The sequence below is a fragment of the Mus pahari genome, chromosome 1 (genome assembly GCF_900095145.1).
Source record: "Mus pahari chromosome 1, PAHARI_EIJ_v1.1, whole genome shotgun sequence".
NCBI lineage: Eukaryota > Metazoa > Chordata > Mammalia > Rodentia > Muridae > Mus > Mus pahari.
In genome coordinates this window covers 19,100,583-19,113,777 of record NC_034590.1, presented here as the reverse complement: position 1 = coordinate 19,113,777, position 13,195 = coordinate 19,100,583, and the positions used below count along the sequence as shown (strand labels likewise).

Below are 13,195 nucleotides of genomic sequence, written 5' to 3'. Positions count from 1 at the left end.
TCCTCTACATACCCTTTCTCATTCCTCCACCAGGTGGGCACGCGTACTCCCCGGTTGATAAGAGGAAGCAGGGTCCGTATCTCTCGCGGGTGCCCGAGCGGGTAAAGGGCAGGCCCTCATCGGGAGTGAGGGCCTGGTCTATGTGGGGGCAGTCTTCGTTCGCCAGCGCGGCCTTCGCCACCTCCCCATTCAGTTTGGAATCTTCAAACATATAAGCAGAAGCTATTGAGACACCGAAAACTGTTTAGTGAGAGGGGGTGACAGGCCGAAGGTGGGGCATTCGACAAAGAACTTCTTGTTCCTGAGGATAGAAAAGTGGGTGTTCCATGGAAGGGGGGGTGCAAGGCTAGGGTGGGCTGCTGACGATGTAGGAGGGAGAGAGAGAGAGAGAGAGAGAGAGAGAGAGAGACTCCTAGATTTGCTCAAAGTTTGCAAAAAGATGAATTGGTGATGGGCCCGGCGTGTGGTGCTGGGGTCAGGCACAGGGCCCAAGGCAGTGTTAATGAGACAGAATGATATGACGTATTCATGGGGAGGGGTGAGACACACAGCTCAGGGAGAAGACAGACAGACAGACAGACAGACACTCGGAAAGGCAATCTTTCAGACCCCTCTGCTTCTAACAAGCACCAGGCTGCTTCCCGGCAACATCCAGTCCCAGGCCCAGCTGGACCCCACCTGGTCCCCTCCACTCCTGCCACGCGACTTCCGAGATTATCCTTTGGTTCCTGGTATAGCCATCCCCCAGGTCTGACCGCTCAGCTTGCTCCTCCCACCACTCCATGCAGGACCCAACTTGACCATTCAGATGCCTCTGGCTTCTCTGTCCCTATAAGGATCAAATCCTGTGCCTCTTGACACTAGGCTCACTCACACCTTCTCTCCTGTCCCTACAGGGACATGGTCTAGTCCCTCAGATTTGCCATCCCTTCTACAGACTAGCCTGGTCATGCATTTTATACTGTCCCCCATCAAACCCTATTTTACCAAGCTAAGCCCCAGAAAGACTAGACTGGCCACACCGCTGTTCTGTCCTTACCGGAACCCCATCTGGTGCCTCTGAGACTGTACTCTGAGACTGAGCTTGGTCTCACAGCCCCCTGAAACGTTGTCCTATACACAGACAAGAGGACCACACCTATACTCTCTCAACAGAGACCCAATCGTGTCCCTTTCATTTCACGTTCCCTGCACAGACTAGGCCGAGTCATATATTTCCCTGCCCCTACAGGGACACAACCTGATTGTTCTATCCTATCATTCATGCAGATTAGCTTCCCTTGTCACCCCACAGACCCAATGACATCATCCCATCTGCTCTGTCCCCATGCAGACCTACACTGCTGCTCACACACATATCAAGCAGTCTCTCCACAGACCACTTGGGGGCGGGAGGGGGGGGGAGAGAAGACCTGGTCAGCTCGCACGACGACGATATATGCATATGCATGAGGCTGTGATCGCTGGACAGGGATGTGGGAGGGGCTCACATTCCTGTCCTTTCTACCAGTGTGGCTGGCCAAGCAGAGCAAATGGATGTGCAGGAGACGACAGACGCTGGCGGCCTTGGGTGGGTGGATGGAATTTGGGGGCTTAGCTTCTGCAGTAGCTTAAGAAGGAGCCTCGAAGGAGGCCTCAGGGCGACATGTATGGTGGAAGGGGGCAACATGTGGCCACAGCCAAGCACCCTGGCCCTCCTAACTTCAAGAGCAAAGATTTGGAGGCCTTTAGCACCTGGCAATGGTGGCTCTGACTGAGCTTTGTCCTCGATCTCTGTCCTCCTTGGGGACACTGCTAGGGTAAAGCCCAGTCAAGCAGTGCACCTATGGGGGAAGCCTCGTGGGAGCGCCCTTTGGTGAGGGAAGCAACCAACCTGGGGACTGCATTAGGGGAGGCTCTCGGAAAGAAAGCTCCCTCTGACCCTCTCCCGTGTGATCCTGTTCACATCGTATAACTACAGGCAGGAGTGATCCTTTCCCTGTGCGCGTACACATGGCACGCACGTGAGCAGGATCACCACCCGTGGACAGCGTGGCACTACAAAGAGGCAGTCAGTCAAAAGAGAAATGGACCAATCAGGTTTATTCATAAAGCAAATCCGGAAAAAAAAAAAAGTTTCCCATCATAATTTTGGAACTTAAAAAAAGTCTGTCGTACAAGACGGCAAGGCATTTCACGTACAGTGCATTCCTCGAAGATCCCAGGGCCTTCGATCCTGATTGACTCAGAACCAGGAAGGCCAGCTATTAGGGAAACTCTGGCACCATGTGACAAGCTGGGGGCTGCCTAGCGTGTGGGGTGTATCCATGGGACACCTATGTGCCCACAGACCTGCATATTCTCCCTTACGTTCCATTTGGCTCTTGTCTCCCTCATGGAGGGCCTGTGGGCTGGGAGGAGGATGCTGGAGAGATGAGAAAGTGGTATGGTGGGGGAGGGGGAGCCGGAAGCTGGGGTCCACGTGCCTTGCATGGGGAAGAATGGAGGCTTCCAAGTGCATCTTCTCCGGCTGGCAAAGACACTCTTGAGTGGGTGTCCATAACCTGCTCATCTTGTCCAGAGAAGGATCAAATAGTAACTGTTCTTTCCTGTCCCTGCCTTAATAGAGACAGTGCAGCCTGAGACCACCCGCTCCTCTGGCTCCGAGTCTCTGCCTACGTGCCCCTAGCCCCTGGGGCTCCCACCTTAAACTGGAAAGAGTTTGAAAGTGGGGCAGTCCCTTGGGGGGGGGGGTCCAGGGACAAGAGACAGCCATCTGGGATCTAGGAGGACAGGATGACGGGCAGTTTCCAGGGTATCCCCTGGAGCCTGCTCTTTCTTTCCACCCCAACCTTGAGAAAGGGTCTATGGCTGAGTGGCTGATGTTTCATCTTCAATCGATGATGCTCTCAGCAACCAGGCCATTCACTTCCTGTCCCAAACTCCAGTGCGAATGGCCAGAAGAGAGAATCATCAAAGAGGGCCAACTGTCCAAACTGTGAGAAAGACCAGAGTGCCCACCCACCTGCTCATCTTTCCTGACACCTAGGTTCCTACTTGGTTTTGGAGAGCTGAACCTGCCTGCCTCCTTAGTCCAGGGCCCCGGGACACCATACCCCCAGGCCTGCGATGATGGAATGGCGACATGGTCAGCGTCTCAGAGATGGTTCCAGGCTTTGAAATGAACTGAGATGAACGTCTGTGAGAGGGTCATTTTTTTTAAAACTTTGGAGCAAGGAGAACCTATGTGACCAGGCCCTCTGTCAGCAGGATGGCTTTTCTGGCATCTCTAGACACTTCTGAGGTACTTACTGTTTACACCAGCAGCGGGCGCCACCAGGCGCACGCAGGACTGGACTGGGGTTACGTGGGCTGGGCATTGCCTTGGGTTTGCCCCGAAGGGGTCTGCCCAGCTTCGACGCAGGGGAAAACATCCCAGGCTAAAGGGGGACAAGCCGTGAGAGGCACAGTCATGGGAACCAGCACACTCAGGCAACAAAACGCGGAGAGAAAGGGAGATTAGTGGGAGAGAGAGGGAGAGAGAGGAGAGAGAGAGAGAGAGAGAGAGAGAGAGAGAGAGAGAGAGAGAGAGAGAGAGAAAGAGAGAGAGAGAGAGGATATGAGCAACATAGAAAAGAACTCCCATGCCTGGCCTTCAAGATCATCTCATTTCTCCTCAGATCTCCCTTTGCCCACATGGCCAGTATGGACTCCACTCTGGGTCCACGCTGCCAGCCCTGCCTTGTGGCTGGGTTCTCTTTGGGCACCTGTCTCACCCCATCCGTGCTGCCCCCAATTCTGCCACCTTCCCAACCACCACGGGGTCTAGCACTAATCCCAGGCAGCCACTGCAGCCTAGGAGAAGACAGCTGGGGACCGCGGCAATAGGAACTTTAGATGCTAGTGCTCAGAAAACAAACTACTCCTCCAAAGACCACTGAGGCTGCAGCGGGTAGCTCCTACGGGCAGCGGGAGTGGGGCATCTCTGATACTGTGCTTTGGCTCTGCACACCCACAGGCAAGAAAGAAGCCAAACTTGCCCCTGTATCCCTCTGTGGGGGACCTGTAACCCTGGGACCCCACACCACAAAGGTCTGACTCATCACAGGAGCAGAGATAAGACACATCAGAATGGACACGGAAGGACAGGGGACAGCAGACACTCCAAGCTGCCCAGAGCAACTGGTTGGCCCCACTGTAAGCAGGGAAAGAACCCCCCCCTCTGAGAGAACAGTAGCTGTCCCAAGGGAGCTCAGTCCCTGAGAAACCCCGTGCCTCCCAGCTCATGGCCAGGGGAGACCTGATCCCTTGGCAGCCCCTCAGGACAAGATCCCACAAATACTGAGGCCATTCAAGCCATGGCCCAAAGGAAGAGATTGCAAAATCCCTGGGATGGATGGACGGACAGACGACAGACAGACTGTGGCTTCACTGAGAGGTGGAGGTGAGGGTTAGGAGCCGCTGGCCCAGCTGGAGGCCTGGCTGCAGTGCCCAACCCAGCACTCTTAGTCCCTAACCCAGACTTAGACATGGAACTAGAGGACGCTCTGTTTGGGGGTCTGTGTGACTGCCTCTTGCTGAAGGACCCCATAGTATCTCATCTCATCTCCCATCTTCCCATGGGGCCTAGTCTCTACCCATCACATCTGCTTTCTTACTCTCTGGCTTCTCCCTCCTTTGCTCACCTCCAGCCCTTGCCCATCCAGGTGTATAAGGAGAAAGGGGTTAAAGAGGAAAGGAACCTGTGGTCCAGGGATGGGTGAAGACAAGCTCCAGGGACCTCATTTGCTCCCACAATAAGAGCTCCCAGGTCTCACAGGCCAGCATCTGAGGTGAGCAGTGTTCTGGTGAAAGATGAGGCTAAAGGTGGGACCGGAATCTTAGAGCCAAGGGTTTGGAGGCTGAGCATCAGGACAGCACCAAACAGCAAGGGAAAGTGGTGTGTGTGTGTCTGTGTGTGTGTGTGTCTGTGTGTGTGTGTCCGTGTGTCTGTGTCTGTGTGTCTGTGTGTTTGTGTGTGTGTGTCTGTGTGTGTGTCTGTGTGTGTGTCTGTGTGTGTGTGTGTCTGTGTCTCTCTGTGTGTGTCTGTGTGTGTGTGTCTGTGTGTGTGTATGTGTGTGTCTCTGTGTGTGTGTGTCTGTGTGTGTGTGTCTCTCTCTCTCTGTGTGTATGTGTCTGTATGTTAGAGATAGAGAGCTTGAGTTTAGACAGCTAGCCATAAGACTGCCCAAAGCAGAGATCTCCAAATTCCTGAACCCTGGAACCAGGGCGAGGCGTTTCCCTAGCCTGCTAAGGCTCAGCAAGGCTAAGGAACCCAAAGGAAATTTTACAGGAATTCGTAGGCTTTGCAGATCTGCTGCAACGCGAGGAAAGAGCTAATGTCCTTAGGATTAGCTCTCTCTCTCTGTGTGTGTGTGTGTGTGTGTGTGTGTGTGTGTGTGTGTGCGCGCGCGCGCGTGTCCCCAGTACATGGATAATAAGGTCATTGTCTGGGTGTGCAGAGGAATCTGGCTAGAGTGAACTGGGATCATCAATAGGCTGACCTGGGGCTCCAATTTTGAGCACCAAATCCTGACACAGTGTTGGGGAAGATGAGTCAGAAGGGCTGAGGAGGGTCATGTGATAACCCTCAGGCTGAGCACTTCCTGCTGGGGCTCACAGTGGAGCTGAGGAGAGGGTAAGCCATCCAGAGCTGGGGAAACGGTCCTTGCACAGGTAAAACAGCTAGCTAACTCAAAACAATAGGGTAGGCCTGGGCTTCCCAAAATGCAGACATGGCTTGATCAGGATCCTATCTCTACATCAGGGCCCCTGTATTCCCTGACCCAGCCTAGAGCACAAGCTACATTTTGCTTATGTTCCTACAGGAATCTCAGGAAATAGGGAGCAAGGAATGGGTGAGAGGGCTGGACAAAGAAGCAGGCCTTGGAACATGGTTCCGGCTGCCCCAGCCAGCAGGATAAAGGTCTGGGGTGGGAGGGTGAATCCCACAGCACACCAGCAGCGAAGGACATCAATCATCCACTGAGGGAGACCACCCAAGTGGAAGGCAGCCCCCTGCCAGACCCAGCGTGGGGTGCTTCTCATAGGCAAAACGAATGGAACAGCACACATCAACCCCACACTCACCCGGTACCTCTGAGCTCAGTGTCGTCGTTCTTCTTGGGATCATCTGTTCCTTAGCGATCCCTGTCTCCTCAGAGTTAAGTCAATGGGATTCCATGGGTAGAGGTAGACTATGGGGTTTCATCTTCGGACCAGAGCCCCATGGTCAACTTTATGTGCTATGCGCAGGTTCTCATAAAACTGAGATAGTCCCATAATGAGCCACTAGCCATGGAATATGAGAATATATCCCTCGGTGACTAGTATTGTTTTACCCCACCCCCACCCCCATCTCCCAGTGAATGCGTGGGTAAGTGGTTGGGATGCCTTGTATTGCTGCTGCTGCTGCTACAGTCCCTACTGCTAGGTGTGGGGACAGCTCTCAGTGGTGGGAGGTTGTTGCTGGTCCATAATGCTTTCGTCTAAGCTGCCTGGGGTGTGCCCCCCCCCTCCTAGTCCTTTGCTCACCAGCCACTTCCATCAGAAGGTCACCAGAAACTCCCACTGGACCATCAACCCAAACAGACAACGTGAAAGCCAGAGTCACTCCAACAGGTTCCTAAAGAGAAATGCTAAACTCTACAGTAGTGGCAGAGGATGAGTTGGTTCGGCATGCTATGGGGTGAGTAAGCTTGTCACAGGAGGCTAGGGGGCGACTCCTAGCAGGGACCTGGAGCTAGGTAGCCAGCCGGCGTCAGGGCGGGAATCTACTCAGCTAGAGAGACAGGTTCTGCTAGGGCTGAGACTCCTGGCTGCTGCCTTTTCGGGGACCCAGCTGCCAGACCGCACGGACCACTCTGCCAATCTACACAGCCTGAAGGCACGCATGTTAAAGACCAAATCAGAGGCTGTATGGTATCTCTGAAGCAGCCCCACTCTGTCTGTCCCTGCCCACCACTGGGTTAGCAGCCTGTCAGAGACTCATGCCTGACTCCTTCCAACCGAGCAGCAGCCTCTAGGCTTCTGCTAAGAGAGCCCTCAGCAAACTTCCTTGGCGTCTCTTCAGAACTCGCGAGACCAACCACATCAACCTTCTTACCCAGGGCCACTAGTGAGGTTCCTCTAGCAAGCTCCTGCCTTCCGAATTTGGCCGCCCGGCAACTCCCTGGGGTCCCAGGATCCACACCTCGAGATTGGGCACAGGGTCCTGGGTCGCCCGTGGAACTAAGGAAGCAGTCTGACTGGATCTGGAATCATTGCTACAGGGGGCGGAGGTGAAAGGTCAGATCGACATGCCTCTGAGAGGTTTCCTACCTGCTCTGTTAATTTCTAAAATTTCTTCCTGGGCCAGCGGGCATGTGTCACTCTGAGTACTGTGGTGTGGAGAGTTTACGACAGATTTACAATAATTGGGAGATCCCAGCTGCGGTGGCCGCGGAATATGCTTCTTTTTTTTCTTTGGTAGTTTCTGCTTAGCCATGGCTAAAGAGTAGTACATCCCAAAATTGTTCACGATGACAGGCACCGGCATGGCAATGGTCAGCACACCAGCCAGAGCACACAACGCTCCCACCAGCATCCCAGACCACGTCTGAGGATACATGTCTCCATAGCCCAGTGTCGTCATGGTGACCACAGCCCACCAGAAGCCGATGGGGATATTTTTAAAGTGTGTGTGTTCGCTGGCGCTGGGGTCATTGGGTTGTGCCCCTATCCTCTCCGCGTAGTAGATCATGGTGGCAAATATGAGCACACCCAGGGCCAGGAAGATGATGAGCAGCAGGAACTCGTTGGTGCTGGCGCGGAGCGTGTGGCCCAGCACCCGCAGGCCCACGAAGTGGCGGGTCAGCTTGAAGATGCGCAGGATGCGCACGAAGCGCACGACGCGCAGGAAGCCCAGCACGTCCTTGGCGGCTTTGGAGGACAGGCCGCTCAGGCCCACTTCCAGGTAGAAGGGGAGGATGGCCACAAAGTCAATGATATTGAGGGAGTTCTTGATGAACTCCACCTTGTTGGGGCAGAAGACGACACGCATGAGGAACTCGAAGGTGAACCAGACCACGCAGACGCCCTCGATGTAGGTGAGGAAGGCCTCCGTCTCCGCTTCCCGGTAGTACCGCACTTGGGTGCCGTTTCGAACGTTCTCGATTTCGGTCTTGTTCACGATGGGGTTGAAGCGCTCGTGGGTCTCCAGGCAGAAGGTTGTGATGGAGACCAGGATGAAGAAGAGGGAGGCAAAGGCCACATACTGTGGGTGAGAAACACAGGGGGTCAGAGTAAAGGCTTCCCCAGAGTGAAGAAACCTGGAGAGCCTTGCAGGCCCAGGCCCAGTGGGCCACACCAGGGGCAGGCAATGCACAGAGCCCCTCCACTCCAACATAGCCTAAGCCGACATGCCATGTTATCCTCCTCAGAGCCTGGGGGCCAGGGGCGGGGTAGGTGCTGCTGCCGAGCCTGGACAGCAAAGCCTGCATCCTTGTTCACTTATGGCTCCTTCCCCAGCTGCCAGCCAAACACTGATGCTCCGGGGTCCAGCAGAGCCACAAAGGAGAAGGAGCCTGGCTCCGTTAGGTTGGCTGTCACTGGATACAAATAGTCTCATGAGAAACGAAAACAAAAGGGGAAAAAAAAATCCTCAAAAGTTTGTACTGTGTTAAGCCACTGAAATCTGAGGTGTTTGTTACGGTTGGCTACACTGACTGTGACTCTGGGACTGGCTTGTGCAGAGCGAGACAAGGAAACTGCTCTACCGGAATCAGGCTCCCGGAGGCTGTACCTGTTTCCTTTGAGTCCGGGTCTGCTTGCTTAGAGAGTGCCCCCACCCACCTCAATCAGCAACAGATTGCTTTAAGCCTTAGTGTGCGTGGGTGTGGACACCCTTCCTCCATTCCAGGGGTGTGCTCTAGGAGTCCCTGTATGGCTTGGTGGGGTTGACAGTGGGGGGACCTGGAGCCCAACCCGCCTAAGGATCTGGGCACCAAGAACGAAGTTGATCTTCCAAACCATGTTCTGGGCTGCAGGGAGGGAGGGAGAGGAGAGCAAGAAAGAGGGCACGCTAGAGCGCCAGCAGACTTAGGAGGTCATGCACGCTACCTGAGCCCACAGGCAGGAGAGAGACCTGGGTGAGCTGCTTCTTATGGTGCGTGCGCTGGCATCCTGTTGGTCTAATGGCAATGCTATTCTCAGAACCTTGGCTCACTTGAGAGTAGCTCACTTACCCACCTTTCTCCTGTTCACGCACCCATCCGGCTATCTGCTCGTTCTTTCTTCCTTCTATCCTCTCCCCCTCTCTCTTCTATTCAAACGGTCCCCCCTTCTTCCTTCTTCTGTTCTCCCCCTCTTCTCTTTCCCCATCCCACCCTCCACCGCTCAGCAGCCTGCGGTTCCCCCATCCATCCTCTATTCCCAACTCTTCACCAAGCACCAGCACACACAGAGAAATAAGGCTTCTCTCCACCTCCCAGGGAGCTCCCTGTTCCACTCAGGAGACACACATGGACCCCTCTGCAAGGCAGTGGGTTGAAAATATGAGCCCCTCCACCCCTCGAAGCATGTGGGGCTGGCAAAAGCGGGGGGGGGGGTAGGGCAGAGAAGAGGGCTTCTGACTCCAGGAAGCTCTTCTCTGGGGATCCAGATCTTCCAGACCTGGGATGCATGGAGGACAAGCCAGGAAAGCAAAGGAGAGGCAAAGGGAGTGCCATCCACCTTCAACCCCAGTTCACACAGCTCTGCAGCCTTTCCCAAGTCACCACGTCCTTGGGGCAAAAAAAGAATATCCTCATATGCTGTGTATTAGGACCTGGCGTCCCCTGGGCCTGGCTTAGAGCTTGGTCTTCACAGCCTAGACTCACTAAGGACAGGCCAACCCCCCACCCCGCACCCCACTAGTGAACCCTGCCACAGCCTTTTCCTCTGTATCCTCTCTCAACAGGGCCACTGCTATCTATTGAAACTGGCTCTAGGCTTCAGTCTCTGCCACATGGCCACTGGTCCCAGAGCTGCCCTGGTCAGCTCCCACACCACCCATAGGAAAAAGTCCAGAGAGACCCTAGCCTGGCACACCAGGACCAATGTGGCCTGGCTGCACTTTTCTCAGGGTCCTCACCCTACATGTACCCAACAGGTTCGCCCCATGCACCTCTCTGCCACTCTGACCGGAGTGTCTCACCACCATTGTGATTTTGCATCCAGGGCTCCTTCTTCCAGAGAGACTTCTGGCCTTAATACACACTCTGTGTGGAAAACTCCCATGCATCCTCAGTGCCCCGTTAATAGCCCTTCCCCCGGGGTGAGGCTCCCACTGGCAGCTGTGGTACTCGGGAGGCAGCCTGCCAAGGCACTCCTCAAGGAATCTCTACAACCACCCAGGGAGGCCACGAGTCTGTCTCCAGCGATGACTCGTTAGTGTTTGCAAAGGCTCAGGAGAATAGCTCAGACAGGGCGTTGATCTCCCAGGAGTCCCACAAGCCCTCAGAGATCTCTCAGTTGTCCCCCCCCCCCACAATACTGGTCTTCATAGGGACATGGAGGTCCAGGGGAAGGCCAGATCCTATTAAGATTAGCATAGAGAGGCTGAGGAGATGGCTCTGTTGGTCAAGGGCTTGCCACTCGAGCATGGATCCTGGAATTCATCCCCAGAACCTGTGTTTTAAAATAAAAGTTAGAGGTGGAAGGGTGGCTCGGCAGTTAAGACCATTGACTGCTCTTTCAATTCCCGGAACCTACACGGTGGCTCACACCATCTATAACTTCAGTTCTAGAGACTCTGATGGCCTCCACAGGTACCATGTATGCGCGTGGTGCACATACATTCCTGCAGACAAACACTTGCACACATGAAATACAACCAAAACAAATCATTAACGAGAACAAAAAAAGTCAAGTGTCACCATATGCTTGTGGCATATGCTTGTAATCCCAGAGCTGAGGGGGCAGAGACAGGCGGGCCTCTGGAACTCACTGGCCAATCGCTGTAGCTGAATTGTTGAGCCCTGCCAATTGAGAGACCCTTTCTCCAAAAAAGTGAGAGTAACTAAGGCAGATACCAGAAATTAATACATACAACACACACACAAGGTTAGCACGGGGAAACCCATGCTTATCAAGGCTCAAGGTGCAGCCTGGGCTCCACTGCACTAACAGTGGAGGCTAGAGGGTGGGAAGCAAGAGCCAGGCAGAGCAGGGCAGAAAGACTTCATCAGGAAGAGCCTTGATCGACTCCCTGACCTCTGCCTTCTTAGCCTCTGCTGCCACAAAGCCCAAACCACTACCAAGCAAGCACAGGGCCCTGAAGACCTCTGGGCACATGTGGATCCTTTCTGGACTGTGGAAGAAGCAGCTTGTGGAGTGTGGAGACACCCCAGTGTTCCATGAAAGCTCAGACTAGGAGGAAAGCAGCCAGGACCCAGCCAAAGCCAAAACGGCTCATCCCTTTTCCAGACCCAAGGCTGGGAGGAGAGAGGAGAAACTACCAAGCTTCCAGGATCTACTATGTATCCTATCTTGGTAGAACAGGCGGTCATATCCCTACCACTTCCAAAAGGAAAGGCGGGAACAAAGGTTTGGGGACCAAGCCAAGGGCTTCAAAGAAAGTAAGGGAGTTGAGACAGGCCCAGCTTATCAACGCAGACAATAAGCTCTCTCACCACCAAGCTGCCTGAGCTTTACTGAGAAGCCAGCCCTGGATCAGATGTTGACTATGGCCCCCTCTTCCCAGACCCCCTAAGAGCAGGTCATGCTGTCCCATGTAACTGATGAAGGGTGGAGGTGACTAGATTCATCTAGATGTGATTGTGGCTACACCTTTGTGGATCCTAGGCCTTGGTACCCAGACTCAGTAGCTCTGGAGCAGAAGCAGCCCTTTGAAGATGGACCAGTGGTGAGATTATCCTTGGGTGGTCCAGCCTGCATCCTATGTAGCCTTCAGGCTTTGCTGAGCCCCTGGTAGAAAAGACCTCACAGTGTTCAGCATTTAGAGAGCCCAGCTAAGGCCAGAGTGGGGAGGTGGTGGCGGCAGGGCGACACACACACAAGCACGGTGATCATTGACCCCAGACAAGGAGGCAAGCTCTTCCTGATAGGCCCGGGACAGCAAGTTTCAGAGTAATGCTGGTGTTGTCGTCCACAGGGCAAGCGCTGGGACCTGTGCCCTATATGATCTGTGTGCCAAGTCACCTACAGACCACAGACTCAATAACCCAAAGTACACACTTAGCCGATGCCCTAAGCTCAGACACGAGGGCATAGGTATAGAGAATATAGCTCAGTGCCTGGACCACACACAAAAGATAAGAGCCAACTCACAGAGACTTCAACAAAGTATGCTACCTCACACCAACCTGCCACACTCTGGTAGCAAGCACACAGACAACTCCCGTGTGCACACCCAGAGCAGCACATGGAGTAGTGCTGGAACCACACATAGCATACAACCCCTGCTCCTACCCATTTTTTGAGCACACACACACACACACACACACTGGGCACTTCAGCCTCTGGCACCCTCCTACCCTCCTGGCAGTTCCCACACAGATCTCTGCCTGTTTCCATCTCATCCCCGCTAGGGGGCGACTGAGTTTCCCACAGCTCGGGCAGCTCAGTCTGTCTTGCCTCTCTGCCCCCTCAGCCTTCCCTTGCCACCCTCAGACTGCCATTCCCGTGATGGCGGCTCCTTTATCCATTCCTTTCCCAGAGCAGCTGAGCCCCACCATAGTCAGGACTAGGTTAGCTGATCCCTCCTGGGACTATGACGTGAGGATGAAGAGCTCTGTCAGGTAGCCCAGAGGTAGCTGTCCCCCAACCTGGCCAGCGAGGTGGCTGCCTTGTAAAATTCAGGACACTCAGCGGCAACTGCTTGATGGTGCTACACAAACACAAGCTGGTAGTTTCTGGCTCTTTTTATTTTATTTTATTTTTCCCCAGAACCAAATCACAAACCATGAGACCCACCAATTGTGTTCTAGAAAGTGGTAGCCATAGCAACAGAGCAAGGCATCCCATTTCTATGGTAACCAGGATGGTGAGGCTGTTGGCTGTAAAGTCAGACAAACCTACTAGGGATCTGTTGACTTAAGATGTTTTAGAAATCACCAAGTTATTTTTATCACAGCCCCACCCCTGAAACCATAAATCGGAAAGGCAACCTACTATCTATTGAAATGACCAATATGTG

At 54.0% G+C, this 13,195-nt stretch overlaps 1 protein-coding gene across 2 annotated transcripts in view; it reads right to left on the bottom strand.

Moving 5' to 3' along the window:
* The window catches only part of Kcnc1 (potassium voltage-gated channel subfamily C member 1), a 42,678-nt gene that overhangs the window by 3,327 nt on the left and 26,156 nt on the right, over positions 1–13,195 (bottom strand). For both annotated transcript variants that reach the window (XM_021195789.1, XM_029540493.1), the window contains exons 2-3: positions 7,339–8,272; positions 13–201 (exon numbers count right to left, since the gene is read on the bottom strand). In XM_021195789.1, the coding sequence (XP_021051448.1) occupies positions 13–201; positions 7,339–8,272 (1,123 nt within the window). The remainder of the gene's footprint in view (positions 1–12; positions 202–7,338; positions 8,273–13,195) is intronic.